The sequence below is a fragment of the Microcaecilia unicolor genome, chromosome 4 (assembly GCF_901765095.1).
Source record: "Microcaecilia unicolor chromosome 4, aMicUni1.1, whole genome shotgun sequence".
Classification (NCBI taxonomy): Eukaryota; Metazoa; Chordata; class Amphibia; order Gymnophiona; family Siphonopidae; genus Microcaecilia; species Microcaecilia unicolor.
The window spans coordinates 261,344,194-261,368,074 of NC_044034.1; the positions used below are offsets into that span (position 1 = coordinate 261,344,194).

The following is a 23,881-nucleotide window of genomic DNA, read 5'->3' on the forward strand; positions in this document are numbered from 1 at the left end:
ATAGGAGAACTTAAACAAGAAGTACTGAAATTGAGAACATTTTTACCCTAGGTGATGATGTAGAGACTTCTGAGGTGTAAGGGATCGATTTTGGCATAACTGACATGTGCAAGTTAACATATACTGTTTTCAAATGCAAAGCCCTGCACTCCAGGATTAATTATGCCCAATATTAAGTTTTGGATGAATTTAGCTTCATTCCATTCTCTGTGTATGTAGCAGTGATACTCCGGGGCTAAATGTAGATTAGATTCTGTTTGTGCTATAATTTGTTGAAACTAAAACTTCAGTCATACGTACATAATTCAATATTAGCAATTTTTGGAGGTAAACCACACTGGTACAAACCCTTTATTTGACACATTTATTTTAGGACTAGTATGAAATCCCTTGCTGATCTCCTTTTTTTTTCCTGGCGATCCTACACTGCTGCTTTAGGTCTCCATCTAAAATCAGAACCAGGGCTGGCACAATGATCCATGATTTACAAATAAACGAAAGCTTTTCTCCTGGTTGTATATCCCTTCCAACCTGGTTTAGTCCAGTCATTGCAGGGATAGTCTTCAATTTTGGTTTCTAGTCCTGGCCCACTAGATGATTAGCTGCCTTATTTTCGAAAGTGATGGGCGCCCAGATTTTGACCCAAATCGGGAGTTGGGCGCCCAAATCGGTATAATCGAAAGCCAATTTTAGGCGTCTTCAACTGCAATCTGTCGCGGAAACGGACAAAGTTGACGGGGGGGGGGGGGGTGTCGGAGGTGTGGTGAAGGCGGGACTGGGGCGTGGTTATCGGCCGAGGAGAGATGGGCGCCCTCGGCCGATAATCAAAAGAAGAAAGGCATTTTTACTGCGAATTTGGGTCATTTTTTTGGACCCTTTTTTTTCCACAAACAAGTACCCTAAATGACCACATGACCACCGGAGAGAATCGGGGATGATCACCCCTGACGCTCCCAGTGGTCACTAACCCCCTCCCACCATAAAATAACAAACTTTAAGAACTTTTTTTTCCAGCCTGTATGCCACCCTCAAATGCCATACCCAGCTCCATCACAGCAGTATGCAGGTCCCTGGAGCAGTTGTTAGTGGGTGCAGTGCACTTCAGGCAGGTGGACCCAGGCCCATCCTCCCCTACCTGTTACACTTGTGCTGGTAAATGGGAGCCCTCCAAACCACCCCCAAAACCCACTGTACCCACATGTAGGTGCCCCCCTTTAGCCATAAGGGCTATGGTAATGGTGTAGAGTTGTAGGCAGTGGGTTTGGGGGGGGGGATTTGAGGGGCTCAGCACCCAAGGGGTGGGAGCTATGGAGTTGGGAGGTATTTAATTTTTTTTTTTTTTTACTTTTTACAAGTGCCCCCTAGGGTGCCCGGTTAGTGTCCTGGCATGTGAGGGGGACCAGTGCGCTACGAATCCTGGCCCCTCCCACGACCCAATGCCTTGGATTGGTTCGTTTTTGAGCTAGGCGCCTTCGGTTTCCATTGTCGCTGGAAAACGAAACCGCCCAGCTCAAATCCGCACAAATCTGATGCATTTGCCCGGCACAAACCATATTATCGAAAAAAAGATGGACGCCCATTTTTTTTTTTTCGAAAATACGATCTGTCCCGCCCCTTCACGTACCCGTTCTCGGACATAGACGCCCATGGAGATGGGCGTTTGCATTCGATTATGCCCCTCTAGGTCTCTCTTCTTCAAACACTGTAAACTTAGAGGGGCATTTTCAAAAGAACATCCAAGTCTGAATTGGGACGTCCTGCTCATAACGTCCAAAAAAAATGGTCCATCGCACAGCCATTTTTGAACAGGAAAAACAGGATTTCCTGTTTGAAAATATGTGAGAATGTCCAAAATGAACAGCCATTTTACTAAATGATGTCATTGAAACAGGTATAACTTAGGACGCCCTTCTGTTTTGACTTGGACCTTGCTTCTTGTTCGATTATCACTGTTGGATGTCCTATTTTTGGGCCTTCCGTAGGCCTGCCCTAAATACACCCACAACATACTTCTTTGCTATTTGGACAAAGTGCAGTGTAGGACATCCAAATTCTGCCTTTTGAAAATTGCGATATAGATGTTTGTTGGGGCATTTTGAGATGTCCATCTGCTTCGAAAATGAACACCATAGTAACTTGGTAACACCGTAGTAAATTGGTAACATAATAAATGACAGCAAATAAAGGCTTGTATGGTCCATCCAGTCTGCCCAACAAGGCAGCCAGAGTTCTACCTACCACTCTGTTGTGTAGGTTTACCAAGTATGCCCCGTTTAAAGTGTGAAGGTCATTTGTTTTGCTTTGATTCAATCCTCTTTCTATATAAGGATCATCTGTGTTTATCCCAAATGTGGGGTTGAGATTTTTGGGAGAGTATTTCAGGCATCCAGCACTTTCTCTGTGAAAAAGTATTTCCTGATGTTACTCCTGTGTCTACCACCCTGTAACCTCAATTCATGTCTGTGAAATAGTTCTATAGCCTAGTGAGTGTAGCATCTTACATCCTGTATGCTTGAGAGGTTGCGTAGAATGCAGCAGCCAGACACATCAAATTGCTCAAAATTTGAACATATTATACTTGTGTTGTCTTCTATTCACTGAGTTCCGATAATCTTGAAGATTTAGTTCAGGGTCTTACTGCCAATCTATAAAGAATAATGCAGCCCCAAGTGCTATAGTGACATCACTGAAAATTTATCATACCGCATGAGCACTGCAATCACTGGACAAAAATTTATTAGATGTACCATTTTACGTGCAATTAGCCTTCATGAACTTCACTCCAGCACCCTTCACAGGCATACATAAGGCAGAACAATTCTTGATTTTCAGAAGCCATTAAAACCTTATTTAAAAAGGTTTTCTCATGGAGCTGGACTGGCAATAATGTCTATGCCAAGAAATTGCAGTTAGCTATTTAATAATAAATTATGTATATGTTGGTCAGCCTTGGAGCTCTCATTCTGTAAGTCTGTTATTTTGTTTTATAGTTAAAACATAGATAAACATTTATTGTTTAAGTCTTATAGGGCTCCTTTTACAAAGCGGTACTACCGATTAGTGTGCGCTGAATGCAAAGAAGCCCATGAGAATTAATGGGCTTCTTTGCATTAGGTGTGCCACTAATTGGCAACGCCGCTTTGTAAAAGAAGTCCATAGTTTAACAGTTATAATTTATTGTGGGATTATGTGTGTTTTGCTTGTAATCCACCTAGAATTTTTAGATGCATGGAATAGAAAGATTTTGAAATAAATAAATTTCAACATAGCTGACTTTGGATTCAACTGTCCTAAAGTTCTTCTTTAACAGAACAATATAAAGAATATTAAGAATATTATCTTAATGGTGGATAGATATAATGTGAAATGGTCATTTGTATGACAAATTATGTTTATTGGATATAATAAGGTGCAGACAATGAGAGACGAACTTGAACTGATAAGAGCAGAGAAAGACCAGTTTTCCTCTTCCATGAAGGATCTCATTCATGGTGCCGAAAGTTATAAGGTAAAAAAAAAAAAAAAAGAGAACCATATTATGCATGACTTATTTAATTCTCTTGGTTAGAGCAACAAGCATATTATTTAACCTTTTCTTTTGTACCAAAAAGTCATCCAAGGGATTTAGTGGTACCATTGGAGCCTTGGTTCCTAGGTAAAGTTAATGAATGGAAACGCTGGACCTTCTTTTCATGATTTCTGCCTGCCTGTACATTTTCTGTTATATGTATACCCTGCTTTCTATGGGCAGGCTTAAAGCTCTTTTCAGCATAAAAATCATGTTATTTAAACACATTAAAAATAACACAAGTGCAATACAATATAGCATTACTATAATATAATTGCTAGGCCAATGTCAGCCCAGTCCACTGCACAGCTGGGCCAGAGAAAACACAAAATCATCCTTCAACCCCACAAAATTGTAACAGTTTTACAAAATATGTATCAGTGTACCTACTAAAATGTAAACAGACCCAAACTACAGCACAATTATATCTTCATCGACCCCCCCCCCCCCACCCCCATTTCAAGAACACTATGAAAAGTAGAACCCAGTACAAATTATTTTTCAGTTAGTCAATGCTCCTGTTTCTTGAGGGAGTTTGTCCTCTACCTCATTAGAAGTTCAAAAGGAAGAGGCTGTGACAAAGGAGCGTAAAGGAAATATCATTCTCCGAAGACAAGCAGGCCGCAGTATTCTCACAGCTGGGTGATGTCATCTGATGGAGCCTGGTGCAGACACTGACTAGCGATACTAACTTAGAACTTTTCAAGCAGCATCCCACCACACATGTGCTGGTGCCTTCCCTCCCAACATGCGAGAGTGGATTCCTTAGTCTTCATTTTTCTGCAGAGCAGGGAGGACACATCATCATGTTCTCCTCTCAGTGCGTGTTTTCCCTCTCATTTACAGTGTGGGTATTTTTGTCCTGTTTTTCAGTATTTTTCATTTTTCCTTATATTATGCTATTTCCCTTTAATTTCAGTAGTTTTTTTTTTTTTGGCATTTAAAGTTTCCTTTCATTTTTGTGAATGGATAGGCCATTTAGGCCGGAGCACCTACCTCAATTTGAACGCTGCCTCTTTCTACTGTTCACAGTTGAGGAGCTTAAATGGCCGCAATTTCTTTTCTAGATGTCCCAGAAGACCCCCAGTGGCTTCAAAAGGTGCATCCAATGTAATCGGGTGATTTCCATGATAAACCTGCACTCTTGGTGCATCGGGTACCATGGGCATATCCTTGAGCCTAACTCTTCTTCTCTCTGTTTGAACATGCAGCTGAGGACATAGGGGGCATGGCAGGTTCAACAGGAGAGACTTTTTGGTGCCTTGAAAACTAGTGCATCGATAGCAGCACCAAAACCATCAACCTTGATGGCTTCCAAGATTCAACATTCACTGGGAGTACACCAGCATCAAGAAGATCTTCTCCTCTCTCCACCTAAAGAATGCCAAAAGAGAATACAAAGTGAAACTTGCCTTGGAGGCAAAAACTCTTAGTAATAACTTTTCAGGTATATCGGAAGTAGAAAGCCTGTGAGGGAATCTGTGGGACAGTTAGGTCATCAAGGAGTAAAAGGGGCACTCAGGGAGGAAAGGGCTGTAGCAGAAAGGTTGAATGAATTCTTTGCCTCGGTCTTTACTGAAGAAGATGTAAGAGATCTACCTGTACCAGAGATGGTTTTCAAGGGTGTCGATGCAGAGGAACTGAAAGAAATCTTGGTGAACCTGAAAGACGTACAGAGCCAAATCGACAAATTAAAGAGTAGTAATTCACTTGGACTGTTGTTAAAATTGTCTGTTAGTGTTTAAAAAGGAGACTATGATAAAATGAGAAGAACGATGGAAAAAAAACTTAGAGGGGCAACTGAGAGGGTAAAAACTGTACAACAGGCATGGACGCTGTTCAAAAATACCATCTTGGAGGCCCAGGCCAAACATATTCCACTAATTAGAAAAGAAAGACGGAACTCCAAAATACAGCCAGTCTGGTTGAAAAGTGAGGTGAAGGAAGCTATTAGGGCTAAAAGAAATGCCTTCAGAAAATGGAAGAAGGAACCGTCTGAAAATAACAAGCAGCATAAGGAGTGTCAAAGCAAATGCAAGGCGCAGTTAAAGAAGGCCAAGAGGGATTACGAAAAAAAGATAGCATTAGAGGCAAAAAAAACATAGTAAAAAAAATTTTCGGTATATTAAAAGCAGGAAGCCGGCAAAAGAATCGGTTGGGCCACTGGATGACTGAGGGGTAAAAGGGGCGATCAAAGAAGACAAAGACGTAGCGGAGAGATTGAATGAATTCTTTGCTTCGGTCTTCACCGAGGAAGATTTGGGTGGGATACCGGCAGGGGTGTGCTGGTAAATTGTTAACAGGGGGCTCTCTTTCGCCAGCAAAGTAAAAGAGAATTCAGGAGGGGCCCAAGCCCACATTTTGGGATCCATTTGTTAAAGTAGCCATGGAGAACCGGCTCCCAAAATTCTTAAAAACTTAACAAACGGCTCTCGAGAGCCTGTGAGAGCCTGCTCCAGCACACCACTGGATACCGGTGTCGGAAATGATATTTCAAGCGGACGAGTCTGAGAAACTTACTGGCTTCACGGTAAACCTGGAGGACGTAATGGGGCAGTTCAGCAAACTGAAGAGTAGCAAATTTCCTGGACCGGATGGTGTTCATCCTAGAGTACTGATAGAACTGAAAAATGAGCTTGCGGAGCTACTGCTAGTGATATGCAATTTATCCTTAAAATCGAGCGTGGTACCGGAAGATTGGAGGGTGGCCAATGTAACGCCCATTTTTAAAAAAGGTTCCAGGGGAGATCCGGGAAATTATAGACCGGTGAGTCTGACGTCGGTGCCGGGGAAAATGGTAAAGGCTATTATTAAAAACAAAATTACAGAGCACATCCAAGGACATGGATTACTGAGACCTAGTCAGCACGGCTTTTGTGTGGGGAAATCTTGCCTGACCAATTTACTTCAATTCTTTGAAGGAGTAAACAAACATGTGGACAGAGGGGAGCTGGTTGATATTGAGGCTCATTTTCAAAGCACTTAGCCTCCCAAAGTTCCATAGAAACCTATGGAACTTAGCCTCCCAAAGTGCTTTGAAAATATGCCTCTTCGTGTATCTGGATTTTCAAAAGGCATTTGACAAGGTACCTCATGAAAGGCTACAGAGGAAATTGGAGGGTCATGGGATAGGAGGAAATGTCCTATTGTGGATTAAAAACTGGTTGAAGGATAGGAAACAGAGAGTGGGGTTAAATGGGCAGTATTCACAATGGAGAAGGGTAGTTAGTGGGGTTCCTCGGGTCTGTGCTAGGACCGCTGCTTTTTAATATATTTATAAATGATTTAGAGATGGGAGTAACTAGCGAGGTAATTAAATTTGCTGATGACACAAAGTTATTCAAAGTCGTTAACTTGCGATTGTGAAAAATTACAGAAGGACCTTACGAGACTGGGAGACTGGGCGGTAGATGGCAGATGACGTTTAATGTGAGCAAGTGCAAGGTGATGCATGTGGGGAAAAAAGAACCCGAATTATAGCTACGTCATGCAAGGTTCCATGTTGGGAGTTACGGACCAAGAAAGGGATCTGGGTGTCGTCGTCAATAATACACTGAAACCTTCTGCTCAGTGTGCTGCTGTGGCTCGGAAAGCGAATAGAATGTTGGGTATTATTAGGAAAGGTATGGAAAACAGGCATGAGGATGTTATAATGCTGTTATATCGATCCATGGTGCGACCGCACCTTGAGTATTGTGTTCAATTCTGGTCGCCGCATCTCAAGAAAGATATAGTGGAATTGGAAAAGGTGCAGCGAAGGGTGACTAAAATGATAGCGGGGATGGAACGACTTCCCTATGAAGAAAGACTAAGGAGGCTAGGGCTTTTCAGGTTGGAGAAGAGACGGCTGAGGGGAGACATGATAGAGGTATATAAAATAATGAGTGGAGTGGAACAGGTGGATGTGAAGCGTCTGTTCACGCTTTCCAAAAATACTAGGACTAGGGGGCATGCAATGAAACTACAGTGTAGTAAATTTAAAACAAATCAGAGAAAATGTTTCTTCACCCAACGTGTAATGAAACTCTGGAATTCGTTGCCGGAGAACATGGTGAAGGCGGTTAGCTTGGCAGAGTTTAAAAAGGGGGTTAGACGGTTTCCTACAGGACAAGTCCATAAACCGCTACTAAAGGGACTTGGGGAAAATTCACAATTCCAGGAATAACATGTATAGAATGTTTGTACGTTTGGGAAGCTCGCCAGGTGCCCTTGGCCTGGATTGGCCGCTGTCGTGGATAGGATGCTGGGCACGATGGACCCTTGGTCTTTTCCCAGTGTGGCATTACTTATGTACTTGAAGATTGGAGAGTGGCCAGTGTAATGCCTATTTTTAAAAAGGGATCCAGGGGTGATTGGGACATTGCAGACCAGCAAGCCTGAAGTCAGTGCCGGGCAAATAGTGGAAACTATTATTAGAATACAATCATTGAGTACATAGATAAACATGGTTTAATGGGACAGAGTCACTAGTGAAGGAGGTTGTTTAAAAAAAAAAAAAGAAACTTTGTTTTTCCTTCTTGCCTGTTACCTGATTTATTTTCCCGCCTTTGGCAATGTATTCTAGGGGGCTGCTTGTGAAGTTTCTTTGAGTTTCGCTGGCTGGCGTCTGATTCTGATCTTGGACCCTTCCGAGCTGGTACCAATTGTTTTGATTCTTGTTTTGGCAGCAGTTTTTTTCTTCCTTAGGGAGGATCTGGTTCTCTCGTCCCCGTGGATCCCTCCTGTCTGCTCTGGTTTGTCTGCAGTGGCAGGGGTCCGAGTGCTAGCTCATATCCCTCTTCTGAGTACCCTCGGGAGTGCCATTCTTGCTAGTCTTTTGCTTGGACTCAGTTCAGTGTCTCTTTACAGGAATGTGCCTTTTTAGGACTAGTTTGCCACAGCTGTTCCTTGCTTTCCCTTGCTTTCGGGTGGGAATTTTAGCCTGGCACAGGCGGATTTTGCTTTTTTATTTTCAGGCACCTCTCTCCTGGCACATTTGACACTCCTTCCTTTTTGTGTAAGGGGCACAGTTCTTTCCTGCTGAGCAGATCTATTGCTGTGCATCTGGATTATCGCCTCTTAGCTCTGCGCTTTTCTCTACTTTTCTACAGGGAAGTGGCTGTGTTCAGAGTCTGGAATTTGACTCTCCCTTAGCTGGTTTTTCCTCAGTTTGGTGTTAGTGGCCAGCTTCCTCTTTGTTCCTGGCAAGAGTTGTTTCTTGCTCACTGCCTTACGGCTGCATTTTGCTCCCTATGGTCTGAGGATTCCAGACCTGTGATGCTTACCTCCCTCTATGTTGACTGCTGCTCCGTCTCAGTTACCAGGAGAGTGGTCATTGTGGCTCAGAGACCACTTGGGGGCTGAGAGTGTCTCTTGGGGCATGGGGCCTTCTCTTCTTGTAGTTTTAGTCCCATCTGGGCCAGGAGAATGCAGCACCAGGTCTACATTTCCACAAGTTGTGCTCCTTTCTTGTTGGCCTCCTGGCAGCACCTTCTTCTCTGGCTGTTTCCTTGGGCTCCATCTGTGCATTTTACTTGTTGAACACAGCTCCATGTTGAGCACAGCTCCATCGCTCCAAGTTGAGCACAGCTCCATCACTCCATGTTGAGCACAGCGCCATCGCTCCATGTTGAGCGCTGCTCCAGTTCTAGGTTGGCTTTAGCTCCATCGCTGTATGTTGAGGACAGCTGTATCATGGCATGTTGAGTGAAGTTCCTTCGCTGCATATTCTGCAACCTTTTATCTCTGCATGTTGAACGCAGCTCCACTGTCGCATGTTGAGTGTAGTTCTTTCTCTGCAAGTCTCATTGTGGGGCACAGTCCTGTGTCTGCCTGTGGAACACAGCTCCTTGTCTGTATGTGGCATGCAGCTCTCTCTCTCTCTGCGTATGGAACGCAGCTCCCTGTGTGCGTACAGTGCGCAGCTCCACTCCCTGTTGAGTGTAGCTCCATCTCTGTGTGTTTAACACAACTCTTTTCTGCAGATTGGGCGCAGTTCCAGGGCGGTATGTTGAGCACAGCTATGTGACTGCAGGTGCTGCACAGCTTCATGTCTGCGTAGGAAGCATAGCTCCTTGCCGGTGTCTGGAGCGCAGCTCCTTCTTTGCGTGTAGAAAGCAGCTCCTTGTCTGCGTTTTATACATGGTTCAAATCACTACTGCAGCTTCAGTTCTGCAGGTACCTCTAACATCCAGCTCTTTCAGTGGGGCACTGCTCATCCTCTGTCTGTTACTCTCAGCTTCTTCTTTGCTTGTTCAGTGCATTTCTATCTTTGCCAGAGGTGTGCAACTCTTTCTCTGCCCGCGGTGCGTGGTTCAGTTTGTGTGCTTTGAGTGCAAATCTGTTTGTTCTCGTTGAGCATGGATCCTACTTTGCCTGATGAGCTCCGCTTCATTTCTGTCCCTTGAGTACAGTTTGCCGTAGCCTCTTGGTGGCTGGCGAGAAGCTTCTCCATTGCTGGAGTTTGAATTCATCTCTGTTCCTTTTGTGTCTTCTTGGCAACTTGGGGGTCTTTTTTCCGCAGTGTGACTCTCGACTCTCTTTCTTTTTGTCTCCTTTTGTTCTCTTGGCTCTGTTCTTTCATCCCTAAGTCCAGAGCGAGCTGGTTTAGGAGTACTCTCTTACTACGGTTGTACCTTGGTATGCTGCTGCCCTTTTCTTCATGGTTCTCCTGGAGAGACTAGCACTCCACTTAGTTGGTTCTCTGGAGTCTCTTCTTCTTCTGTGGAGTTTGATTCTCTCACTAGGCGCGGGTCTGGGTGGTTCCTGGGCCTTGCTTCCTTTCTTCTATGAAGTGTGGCACACTGTTTGGGGTTGCGTACTCTTAGTACTTGTTAGGGTCGCTTTCTCCGACCATCTTGTACTCTAGGCAGACCAGCAGGTTTGGGAGTTAGCCTTTGTCCTGCCAGGGTTCAGAGAAGTGGATCCTGGTCTAGGAGAGACAGTTCTTCTCCTTGTTGCTTGGATAAGGGGGGTCCTTTGGCATGAGTATCTTTGCTGCTTCTTTGGCTACTCTTGGGGTACGTAGTTTTTCTTTTGCTCAGGACGTTTGTTTTACATCCTACAGCTTCAGTTCCTTTTCTAGTGTCTAACTCTGTTCCATTTTGGTAGCCTGGTGGTTCAGATATTCGAATCCTTTTCTGCTGATCAGTTTTTGCTGTGTGTATAGCTTTGTTGATTTTTTAACTTTCTGTATTCTTCTTTTCACCCCCCCCCCCCCCTTTGGGAAACTGCTTTGCTACATCCCATTAGTCTGGACTGGTCTGGTATAGATGACAAGGAAGGAAAAATTATGTTCTTACCTGATAATTTTCTTTCCTTTAATCATACCAGACCGGTCCAGATGCCCTCCCTGGCTAATGTCTGTCAGAGTGTTGTTTCGTTTAGGTATCCCTGGCTGTTCTACGATGCTTCAATACGGTGTGATATCCTACAGCACTGCCTACTTCATCTTCTCTATTCAATCTCCTGCCACTTGTTGTGCCAGCTCTGTATGACTCCTGTTACTTGGGATCACGGAGTTCTTTCCCCGAATTCAGGGGTAGATCTCTATGTGCTTGGGCAAGCTCGGTATGGACCATTTCCTCCCGCTTACTTTACTGTGAGGGGAGGTTGCAGTTGCCTTCGGCCAAGCAGGAACAGTGAGGTTCTGAATATTGGCTCCAAGAGTTTGCCTGTTTGTATTAACTGTGTTTTCTTCTCGACTTCAGAGCACCATTGCTTGGCTATTCGAAATACTGAACATTCCAGGCTGCATGATACCCTTAAGGGGCAGTTCACTTGGAACTATTTTCTCTGTCTCCTTCCACTGGTAGATGGACACAACCCATTAGTCTGGACTGGTCTGGTATGATTAAAGGAAAGAAAATTATCAGGTAAGAACATAATTCTTCCATAGATTAGACACTTAGGAATGATAAACTAACATAATAAAGTAACATAATAACTAACATAATAAAATAACATAATAAAAATAATAATAATTAAGGAAGCATAAAAGACAAAATGGATGGTAAGATAAATAAACTTTCCCTATTACACCACCATAACATTAACCTAAGACAAAAAAAGGCAACTTTATACGCCAAGAAAATGCCATTCCATTTCTACCATCCTCCCAGTGAGAATGCAAGCTGTACTTAAATCCATTCTCAAAGTACAGCAGGCACAAGAAAAATAAGGGGGAGAGAATATGATCAGGTAAGTGCAGATTTCAATTTAATAAATTTGAAAAATGGGATTCCAAACACTCCAAAAGAAAGTCAATTTATCTATCAGTCAAAAGTCAGTTCTGTGCCTGCATTGGCATGTCCAGGCTTCTTCTTGAATCTGTATCACACACATTATGTAAAAACTTTTTAATCAAACATTTTCTAGATATGAAAATCCTCATGAATAAGCCCTTTGATCTGTGGTAGATGCCTTTGTCTTCTCCTTGAGATGTCTATTTTGGGTTATAGGCTAACCGGGTTCCACATAGTAGCATGCGTACATTTAATGAGGAGTGCATACTTTACCATCACTTGTTGTCTAAGGAGGACAGCGCTGTTCACTGGATTATATATCACACCACTGCCTTCTGCTTGGGCTAAATAATACATAGAACATAATACAGCATGTGATTTTTATATTTCTAGAATCTTCTATTAGAATATGAAAAGCAAGCAGAGCAACTGGATCTGGAAAGGGAGCTTGCCAGTAATAACGAACGCCAGATGGAAGATCTTCTGAAACAACTCCACGCTGCAGCAGCAGAGGTATGTTACTTAAAAACTTGACACCCAATTCTCTTGTTATAATAAAATGCTAAAGTGTATTTTCATTATAAGTGATTCCTGATTCCTGAGTGAGTACGGCAAGTTCCTAAATATTGAAATAACCTATGTTGTTTCACTGTTTTATTGTCCCTGTTATATATTACTGGTTCGTTATTGAAATAGTGAGAGCAAAAAGGAATTGGAAATGGGTTCTTTTTGAGGCTTAATGTTTGAAAGCTACCTTCTCCACTGGAAGTGGCTTCACTTCTCTCTGTTCAGCCTGACCTTCATAACATTATGGTAGGTGTATTGTAACCATTTTGTTTTGTTTCTTGTGACACTATAGAGCCAATACACTAAAGTGCACTAATGTTTGCCATTAAGGTAGAGCCCGACCGAAACCAAATGTGTGACTGAAATTGGCTGCTCAGTTTTTACTGAACCCAAAGCTGAAAAAGAAACTACTCCCTCAGACTCAGAACCGGTGGCAGCTCCTCCCTTCCAAGCCCATTTCAGACACCTTCTGGGCCTACCTTTTCGTTGGTGGGTAGTGGACCCAGGAGCATCTCCACTCGCTCCTGTGCACACCTGGATCAGAAAATGGCTTCCAGGTCCTCATGATCTCTGGTCCTCTTTGTAAAAGAAACGAAGGATGGTGTTGCTGCGAATTTCTGTACAAAAGAACCTGGGCTTGACTCCCAGGTTAGGTCTTCAGCGTCACCATCCTTGGCCAGCCTGCATGCAGAAGAGGCAGTGTGTACAGACCTGTGGGGGAAGGCACAGTCGTTGTACAATGGTGACACCTAGTGGTTGGATTTAGGACTCAAAGGATTCTGGAAGAAATGAGATACATTACTCTCTGCTAAGAGCTGTCACTGCTGATGCTTCTTCTGGCCTTGGACAAGTCACACCATTCTTCATTTCTAAGGTAGAAACTCAGGGCTACATTTACTAAAATGTGCTATTGCACTATTATGCATTATTTACCACAGATCCTATTTTATTAGGGCTCCAGGAAGGCTAAAAATTATAATTGTGATTATGAGATCTTCTCAGACTCTGGTATGGGGAGACGGGGGTGGAAAATCTTTTATTTATTTGGATAGTGTGGTGTTGTAAGATCCAAAGCCCCATTGCCATCAAATCATTTTTAAAAAATTTGCAAACTTATTGGGTGGGCTGGGTTGGTAAGGGGGACAAGGGAATAACTCTAGCAAGAGAAAATTATAATATTGTCTTTGTGTTCTTGTATAAATTGATCTTGTAATAAAAGAATTTCATAATTATAAAAATGTAATTGTGATTAATCACAATTAACCTGTGAGCTATTTTTGGATGGTTAGTGTGATACCGTGAGTGAAGATTGAGGGTAGGCCTCTAAATAATGCAGCTGGACAAAGCTGCAAAATTAAGCTACACACTTTATTAAACCTAAGACCTGTTACTTCACAGGGTCAGGAACAAAAGGTAAAGTCTCTTTAATTCAGAGGGGAAAGTCTTGATAAGGGCTTGCAGCTGACAAGGCCCAAACAGTCCATGGCCTGTGACTGCCACACCCCAAACACAGTCTTTTCTGGCTCTTCCCCTCCCTTGTCACTCCCCTCTTGGTGGGGACTATGGATCTTAAAGCGGCCCTGGCACTGTAAGGGAGTATCCAACAGGGGGAGTGGTAGTGCCCTATAGATTCCCTCAAAGTTAGCTATTTAAAAAAAACACACACACATTTTTAAAGAAAATATGATGCAAGCAAACATGTTTAAACCACTTGATGAATTGCTGATCTGCTGTTAGTGATCTGTAACTTGTCGTTAAAATCATCTGTAGTACCTGAAGATTGAAGGGTGCCAGTGTAATGCCGATTTTTGTTTTATTTTAAAGGGTTCCAAGGGTGATCCGGGAAATTACAGACCTGTAAGCCTGACGTCACTGCCAGGCAAAATAGTGGAAACTATTATAAAGAATAAAATTATGGAACACATAGACAAACATGGTTTATTGGGACAGTCAGCATGGGTTCAACCAAGGGAAGTCTTGCCTCACCAATTTGCTTCATTTCTTTGAAGGCATAAATAAACATGTGGATAAAGGTGAGCCGGTTGATGTAGTATATCTAGATTTTCAGAAAGCTTTTGACAGAGTTTTTCATGAGAGACTCCTGAGAAAATTAGAGAGTTATGGGATAGGAGGCAATATTCTGTCTGGATTTGGAATTGGTTATTGGATAGAAAATAGAGGGTAGGGTTAAGTGGTCATTTCCATATCATCAAGCTGATCAATCCATAGACTGGTGGGTTGTGTCCATCTACCAGCAGGTGGAGATAGAGAGGTATCCTTTTGCCTCCCTATATGTGGTCATGTGCTGCCGGAAACTCCTCAGTATGTTCTCTATCTCAGCAGGTGGTGGTCACACACAGCAGCAGCTCTGGCTAGGCCTCCAAGCCTAATTTTTAGGTTTTGTTGAGTGCCTGGGGTTGAGGGCTCTTCTTGAGCAAGTGCAAACCTGGTGGCGCCAGGTCCCTCCTTTTCTCCCCCCTCCCGCTGGCTCCGTTAAAAAAAAAAAAAAGCGGGGGAGTCGGAGAAACTAAACAAATTCTCTGTAACCTTGGAGGATGTAATGGGTCAGTTCAGCAAGCTGAAGAGTAGTAAATCACCGGGACCTGATGGTATTCATCCCAGAGTATTAATAGAACTAAAAAATGAACTTGCGGAGCTACTGTTAGAAATATGCAATCTGTCCCTAAAATCGAGTGTAATACCGGAAGACTGGAGGGTAGCCAATGTTACTCCGATTTTTAAGAAAGGTTCCAGAGGAGATCCGGGAAATTATAGACCGGTGAGTCTGACGTCGGTGCCGGGCAAGATGGTGGAGGCTATTATTAAGAATAAAATTGCAGAGCATATACAAAAACATGGACTGATGAGACAAAGTCAGCACGGATTTAGTGAAGGGAAGTCTTGCCTCACCAATCTAATGCATTTTTTTGAGGGGGTAAGCAAACATGTGGACAATGGGGAGCCGGTTGATATTGTATATCTGGATTTTCAGAAGGCGTTTGACAAAGTGCCGCACGAAAGACTCCTGAAGAAATTGCAGAGTCATGGAATCGGAGGTAGGGTATTATTATGGATTAAGAACTGGTTGAAAGATAGGAAGCAGAGAGTAGGATTGCGTGGCCAGTATTCTCAGTGGAGGAGGGTAGTTAGTGGGGTCCCGCAGGGGTCTGTGCTGGGTCCGTTGCTTTTTAATGTATTTATAAATGACCTAGAGATGGGAATAACTAGTGAGGTAATTAAATTCGCCGATGACACAAAATTATTCAGGGTCGTCAAGTCGCAGGAGGAATGTGAACGATTACAGGAGGACCTTGCGAGACTGGGAGAATGGGCGTGCAAGTGGCAGATGAAGTTCAATGTTGACAAGTGCAAAGTGATGCATGTGGGTAAGAGGAACCCGAATTATAGCTACGTCTTGCAAGGTTCCGCGTTAGGAGTTACGGATCAAGAAAGGGATCTGGGTGTCGTCGTCGATGATACGCTGAAACCTTCTGCTCAGTGTGCTGCTGCGGCTAGGAAAGCGAATAGAATGTTGGGTGTTATTAGGAAGGGTATGGAGTCCAGGTGTGCGGATGTTATAATGCCGTTGTATCGCTCCATGGTGCGACCGCACCTGGAGTATTGTGTTCAGTACTGGTCTCCGTATCTCAAAAAAAATATAGTAGAATTGGAAAAGGTACAGCGAAGGGCGACGAAAATGATAGTGGGGATGGGACGACTTTCCTATGAAGAGAGGCTGAGAAGGCTAGGGCTTTTCAGCTTGGAGAAGAGACGGCTGAGGGGAGATATGATAGAAGTGTATAAAATAATGAGTGGAATGGATCGGGTGGATGTGAAGCGACTGTTCACGCTATCCAAAAATACTAGGACTAGAGGGCATGAGTTGAAGCTACAGTGTGGTAAATTTAAAACGAATCGGAGAAAATTTTTCTTCACCCAACGTGTAATTAGACTCTGGAATTCATTACCGGAGAACGTGGTACGGGCGGTTAGCTTGACGGAGTTTAAAAAGGGGTTAGATAGATTCCTAAAGGACAAGTCCATAGACCGCTATTAAATGGACTTGGAAAAATTCCGCATTTTTAGGTATAACTTGTCTGGAATGTTTTTACGTTTGGGGAGCGTGCCAGGTGCCCTTGACCTGGATTGGCCACTGTCGGTGACAGGATGCTGGGCTAGATGGACCTTTGGTCTTTCCCAGTATGGCACTACTTATGTACTTATATAATAATAATTTTGAACGTCCTTAAAGGCGTTTATTTCGACGTTTATTTAAACGTTTATTGCAGCATACTCACTGGGACACCAGGTCGTTACAGCTCGGAGCGGAAAGCAGGTAATTTTTACCTTTTCATAGCGGGCAGGGGGTTCCCCGATTGATCTCCACGTGGCATATGGCGTCGGAGGGCGAGGGCGCAAAGGGTCGCTCCCTGGATCGCTTCGGCGCTTCTAGAGGGGATGCGGGGGTCTTAAAATCTGATTCGCCCTTGTTGGGTGACAGTTTCGTGACCGATGAGTGTCCCGGTCCTTCCTCCGGCGTGGCGGTTTTTCTCGCCATAAACGCCCATCCCCCGCTGCTCGCCTCCGCCATCTTGGCCGGCCACGCGGCTCGGACGGCTTCTTCGTGGGCCGCCCTTGAGGGAGACATTAATGCCATGGACGCCCTTAATTTGGGTGACTGCACCAAAGCAGCTAAAGTTAAGCGCCGTTTTTTCCGCGCGGCTCCTTCGCGGAGTGTCGCGCCGGACGCCATTTTGGATGCGCAGCATGTCTCTCCCCCGCTCTTGCGAGCGCCGGTTGAGGGTGCGTCTAGGGCTGTAGCCCAGGCTGCGGAAGTGCACAGTCTGGGGGGTTTCTCCCCCGAGTTTGTCGTGCTGCTGCATCAGGCCTTCCTTATGCAAAACGCTGCCCCTGCTCCCTCGTTTGGTAAAGAGGTTGAGGTCCCCGGAGGTAAACGCCCTCGGGTTGATTCCCAGGCCTTGGAGGACCTTGTCTCCTCCGATGTAGATGAGGGCAGCGTATCTGAGTTCTCCCAACGGTCCTTTGCGGATTCCTTGGAGGAGACGGATCCCCGCTCGGTTGGAGCGGATGACCCCTCTGCAGCGCGGCTTTTTAGCTCAGAGGATTTGCCCAACCTGTTAGTGCAGGCCATGGGCATTTTGAAGATTTCCTCTCCGGAGGACGTCTCTCCCTCAGCCCCTGTTGGCTCTGCCATTATGCTGGGGACGAAACGCCCGCCTAGAACCTTCCACGTGCATGATGCCATGCACACCTTAATTTCGGCTCAATGGGATGTCCCGGAAGCGAGCCTCAAAGTGGCTAGGGCTATGTCCCGCCTCTATCCTTTGCCTGAAAGTGAACGTGAGGCCTATCTGTGGCCTACCGTGGATTCTTTAATCACTGCGGTGACTAAGAAAACGGCTTTGCCGGTGGAAGGTGGCACGGCCCTAAAGGACGCCCAAGACAGAAGATTGGAGGCGGCCTTAAGGTCGTCCTTTGAGGCGACTGCTTTAAGTTTGCAGGCCTCGGTTTGCGGTTCCTATGTGGCCAGGGCGTGCCTGACTATGGTGCAGCGGGCTTCCCCCTCGGATCATTCCTTGAGGGCTGATTGGCCGGCCCTGGAATCGGGCCTAGCCTATTTGGCAGACTTGCTGTATGATGTCTTGAGAGCCTCAGCTAAAGGCATGGCTCAGACAGTCTCTGCGCGGCGGTGGCTTTGGCTGAAACATTGGTCTGCTGACCACGCCTCTAAATCCCACCTGGCTAGATTGCCTTTTAAAGGCAAGCTGCTCTTTGGGGTCGAGCTGGACAAAATCGTGACCGATCTCGGCACGTCTAAGGGCAAGAAGTTACCAGAGGTCAGGGCTCGGGCTAGTACTCGCCCTGGTACCTCCAGAGGACGGTTTCAGGAAGCCCGTCGGTACTGCCCGGGCAGGTCGGGCTCCTCTGCCCCCTCTTCCTTCAAGAGGAATTTCTCCCCCAAGCAGCATTCCTTTCGCAGAGACCGCCGTCCCGGAGGTGCTCCCTCCGGTCCTCCCCCAGGGTATCGTACCCAATGACGGGGTCCTGGTCCACGCCCCAGTGCAGATTGGAGGACGGCTGTCCTCGTTTCTGGGCGAGTGGACCACAATAACTTCAGACGCTTGGGTGCTGGAAGTCATCAGAGACGGCTACAAGCTAGAGTTCTGCCGACCCTTAAGAGACGGGTTTGTACTCTCTCCCTGCAAGTCTCCGGTCAAAGCTGTGGCAGTGCAGCAGACCTTGGACAACTTGATCCGCCTGGGGGCGGTCGTTCCGGTGCCAAAAAATCAGATTGGCAAGGGACGTTACTCCATTTACTTTGTGGTACCAAAGAAAGGAGGTTCTGTCCGGCCTATCCTCGACCTCAAAGGGGTCAATCGGGCCTTGAAAGTGCGGCACTTTCGCATGGAGACTCTCCGCTCTGTTATAGCGGCAGTGAAGGCAGGAGAGTTCTTGGCTTCCTTGGACATCAAGGAAGCGTACCTGCATATTCCCATCTGGCCTCCTCACCAACGCTTTCTGCGTTTTGCAGTCCTGGGACGACACTTCCAGTTCAGAGCCCTCCCTTTCGGGTTGGCTACTGCTCCGCGGACCTTTTCCAAAGTAATGGTGGTCATAGCGGCCTTCCTGCGAAAGGAAGGAGTACAAGTCCATCCTTATCTGGACGACTGGTTGATCCGAGCCCCCTCTTATGCAGAGTGCGGCAAAGCTGTGGACCGGGTAGTTGCTCTTTTGAGCTCCCTGGGATGGATCATCAACTGGAAGAAGAGCCAGCTGCGCCCGACTCAGTCCCTGGAGTATCTGGGAGTTCGATTCGACACCCAAGTGGGCAGAGTGTTCCTGCCGGACAATCGGATTGTCAAACTTCAGGCTCAGGTGGACCAGTTCCTAGTAGCCTCTCCTCTTCGGGCTTGGGACTATGTGCAGCTGTTGGGCTCTATGACGGCCACGATGGAAGTAGTGCCCTGGGCCAGGGCTCATATGAGACCACTACAACACTCTCTGCTGCAGCGCTGGACTCCGATGTCGGAGGATTATGCTGTGCGCCTTCCCTTGGACCCAGCAGTGCGCAAGGCGCTGAGCTGGTGGATGCAGACAGACAAGTTGTCTGCGGGAATGCCTCTGGTGACCCCAGAGTGGATTGTCGTCACGACGGACGCCTCTTTGTCGGGCTGGGGAGCCCACTGCTTGGGAAGGACAGCGCAGGGGCTCTGGTCTCCTGCAGAGGCAAAGTGGTCTATCAACCTCCTGGAACTCAGAGCCATTCGGTTGGCGCTTTTGGAGTTCATCCCGGTACTGGCCTTGAAGCCAGTACGGGTCCTGTCGGACAATGCCACGGCTGTGGCCTATGTCAACCGCCAGGGAGGTACCAAGAGCGCCCCTCTAGCCAAGGAGGCCATGAATCTATGCCAGTGGGCGGAAGCGAACCTGGAACAGCTGTCAGCGGCCCACATTGCTGGAGTCATGAATGTCAAGGCGGACTTTCTCAGTCGCCATACCTTGGAGCCCGGAGAGTGGCAACTCTCGGCTCAGGCGTTCTTGGACATCACGAAGCGCTGGGGCCAGCCGAGCCTAGATCTGATGGCGTCATCGGCCAATTGCCAAGTGCCGCGCTTTTTCAGCAGAGGACGGGACCCTCGATCCCTGGGAGTAGATGCTCTTCTCCAACAGTGGCCGACACAAGAGCTTCTCTATGTGTTCCCGCCCTGGCCCATGCTGGGCAGGGTGCTAGACCGGGTGGCAAAGCATCCGGGCTGGATAATCCTGGTGGGTCCGGATTGGCCCAGACGTCCCTGGTATGCGGACTTGATCAGGCTTTCAGTCGACGATCCTCTGCGACTGCCAGTGGAGCAGGGCCTGTTACATCAGGGTCCCGTGGTGATGGAGGATCCCTCCCCCTTTGGTCTTACGGCCTGGCTATTGAGCGGCAGCGTCTGAGAAAGAAGGGCTTCTCAGACAAGGTCATCGCCACTATGCTGAGAGCGAGGAAGCGCTCTACTTCTACTGCTTACGCCAGGGTTTGGCGTATCTTTGCAGCGTGGTGTGAAGCAGGCTCACTTTCTCCCTTCACTGCTCCAATTTCTTCAGTGTTGGCGTTCCTGCAAGAAGGTCTGGAGAAAGGCCTGTCGCTCAGTTCCCTTAAAGTCCAGGTAGCGGCTCTGACTGGCTTCAGGGGCCGCCTGAAGGGTGTTTCCCTGGCTTCTCAGCCAGATGTGGTGCGCTTTCTCAAAGGAGTTAATCACCTGCGCCCTCCTCTGCACTCAGTGGTGCCTGCGTGGAATCTCAACCTGGTGCTAAGAGCATTGCAGAAGCCGCCTTTTGAACCCTTGTCGAGGGCATCTCTGAAAGACCTGACGTTGAAAGCAGTCTTTTTGGTGGCTATCACTTCAGCCAGAAGAGTTTCCGAGCTCCAGGCACTCTCATGTCGAGAGCCTTTTCTGCAGTTCACTGAGGCAGGAGTGTCTATTCGCACAGTGCCTTCCTTCCTGCCCAAGATTGTTTCTCGCTTCCATGTGAATCAGCAGCTCTGTCTCCCTTCCTTTCGTAGGGAGGACTACCCAGAGGAGTACTCTGCTCTCAAATATCTGGATGTGAGACGTGTCATCATCAGATACTTGGAAGTGACCAATGATTTCCGGAAATCGGATCATCTGTTTGTCCTGTTTGCAGGTCCTCGTAAGGGTCTGCAGGCTGCTAAGCCTACAGTGGCAAGATGGGTCAAGGAAGCCATCGCAGCGGCTTATGTGGCCGCGGGGAAGATGCCGCCTATCCAGCTGAAGGCTCACTCCACAAGAGCTCAGGCGGCCTCGATGGCAGAGGCCGGGTCCGTCTCCTTGGAAGAGATATGCAAGGCGGCAACTTGGGCATCGGCCCATACATTCTCCAAACATTACCGCTTGACTGTGGCTGCTCGGGCGGAGGCCCGGTTTGGAGCTTCAGTGTTGCGGTCAGGGATTTCTATGTCCCGCCCTGGGTGAGTACTGCTTCGGTACATCCCACCAGTCTATGGATTGATCAGCTTGATGATATGGAAGGTAAAATTATGTATCATACCTGATAATTTTCTTTCCATTAATCATAGCTGATCAATCCATAGTCCCTCCCAGATATCTGTACTGTTTATATTCTGGTTGCATTTCAGATTCAAGTTTAGTCTTCAGTTCCTGTTCAGGAAGACTTCGTGTTCAAGTTATTTTTTCACTTGGATCCTACAAGAGTTGAGACGAGTTTGTGTTACAGTGAGCTGCTGCATTCCTCTCCCCTCCGTTTTACGGGGCTGGATTGAGATTTAAATTCTGCCGGCACTCCCTCCCGCTTCGTGCGGCTGTAGGGCAGCTTTGTACCCCTCCCGCTTCGGTGGTGTTAGGGTCAGTCAGCTCCTCCCGCGGTTGCGGTTGCAGGATAAGCCAGATCCCCCCGCATCGGCGGGTGTGGTGTCCCTCCCCCGCTCCTCGGGGATGAGCTGGACGGATTCCCCTCCCCCACTTGTGTGGGGATGAGCTGGGTTAATTCCCCTCCCCCGTTTCGGCGGTGGTGAGCTGGGCAGAGTGTCCCTTTGTGGGTGTAATTCTCTAAGTGCTGAGTCCTGCGGATGGAGCTTTGATATCGACATACTGAGGAGTTTCCGGCAGCACATGACCACATATAGGGAGGCAAAAGGATTGCTCTCTATCTCCACCTGCTGGTAGATGGACACAACCCACCAGTCTATGGATTGATCAGCTATGATTAATGGAAAGAAAATTATCAGGTATGATACATAATTTTACCTTTTCTCAGTGGAGGAGGGTGAATAGTGGAGGGCTGCAGAGATCTGTACTGAGACCGGTGCTATTTAACATATTTATAAATGATCTAGAAATCGGAATGATGAGTGAGGTGATTAAATTTGCAGATGACTCAAAAATATTCAAAGTTGTCAAAACACACGCAGACTAAAAAATTGCAGGAAGACCTTTAGGAAATTGGAAGGCTGGGCATCCAAGTGGCAGATGAAATTTAATGTGGACAAATGCAAAGCAAGCACTTTGGGAAGCATAATCTGAATCATAGTTACCTGATTCTGGGGCCCACTTTGGGAGTCAGCACTCAAGAAAAGATCTAGGTGTCATTGTAGAAAATAAACTGAAATTTTTTTGCCCAGTGTGCGGCAGCGGCCAAAAAAGCAAACAAGATTCTAGGAATCATTAGGAAAAGGATGGTAAATAAGACCAGAAATACAATAATGCCTCTGTATTGCTCCATGGTGTGACCTCACTTTGAGTATTGCATTCAATTCTAGTCGCTGTATCTCAAAGAAGATATAGCAGATTAGAAAAGGTTCCAAGAAGAATGACTAGAATGAGAAAGGGGATGGAACTCCTCTCATATGAGGAAAGGCTAAAGAGTTTAGGGCTCTTCAGCTTGGAAAGAGATGATTGAGGTCTGCAAAATCTTGAGTGGTGTAGAACGAGTAGAAGTGAATTGATTTTTTACTCTTTCAAAAAGTACAAAGACTAGGGGACACTCAATAAACTTACATGGAAATATTTTTTCACTCAACGAATAGTTAAGCTCTAGAACTCATTTCTGGAGGATGTGGTAATAGCAGTTATCATATCTGGGTTTAAAAAAGGTTTGGACCCAAGATGGCGCTTTGACTGGTCGCACCCGAGTTAGCTGCTGAGGTGATTCTGTAGTTCTTTTGCTGATTTCGCCGCTTCTGCAACCTCTTTGATGGGGAAACGGAGGGGGAAAGTTAAGGAGCGTTCCTCGGCGCCTGAAACGTCCTCGGCGCTACGGCAATCGACTCTTCAATTCCCGAAGCAACTACCGGGACCTCGGGGAACCTCGACCCCCTCTGCTGCTCTCGACGCATTGGCGTCGATTGAAAGCGCCGACGGGGCTTCTCTGAGCCCTGTAGAACGCATTGCCCCGCCTCAACCCGGAAGGGAATCGCCGGCAGCCCAAGCAGGGAAGGAGAACGTAAACGCTCAGCCAAGCCTGCTCGAGGGAAGGTCTGCGACGATAGAAAATGAAATCCAACTGAAAGAAACACTTCTTCAATCAGCCTCTCAGGTACTTCCTTTGGAAATTGTTTCTAAACTTTCGCAAGTTGGTATTCAGACTCAACCCTTTCCTGGAAATTTAGGCGTGATTAAACCTGCAATTGTGACACTTGAGTCACTATGGGACATGGTGCATAATATTCAGGTCTCTATGCAACCTTCAATAAAAGAAAATACTGAACATATTAAAACTATTTCTCAAGCTGCGCTACTCCAAGCACAGGCATCAGCACAACAGGCCTTGAAACTGGAAAATTTACATATTAAATTACAAGAGAGGGGAACTTTGGAGTCAGCTTTGATTAAGGATAACATTTTTCTTCATAAACGGACAGAATACCTGGAGAATCAGATTCGGAGACTTAATCTTAGGTTTCTCAACTTCCCTAAGTCGCCTTTAATTTCACCGATTGAAATGGCTAAGAAATATATCGTGGACATTCTAGGAATGGACA

At 46.2% G+C, this 23,881-nt stretch overlaps 1 protein-coding gene across 1 annotated transcript in view; it reads left to right on the forward strand.

Annotated features, from left to right (window-relative positions):
- The window catches only part of GCC2 (GRIP and coiled-coil domain containing 2), a 135,704-nt gene that overhangs the window by 41,540 nt on the left and 70,283 nt on the right, over window positions 1-23,881 (forward strand). The window contains exons 9-10 of the mRNA XM_030201462.1: window positions 3,410-3,508; window positions 12,184-12,303. Of these exons, the coding sequence (XP_030057322.1) occupies window positions 3,410-3,508; window positions 12,184-12,303 (219 nt within the window). The remainder of the gene's footprint in view (window positions 1-3,409; window positions 3,509-12,183; window positions 12,304-23,881) is intronic.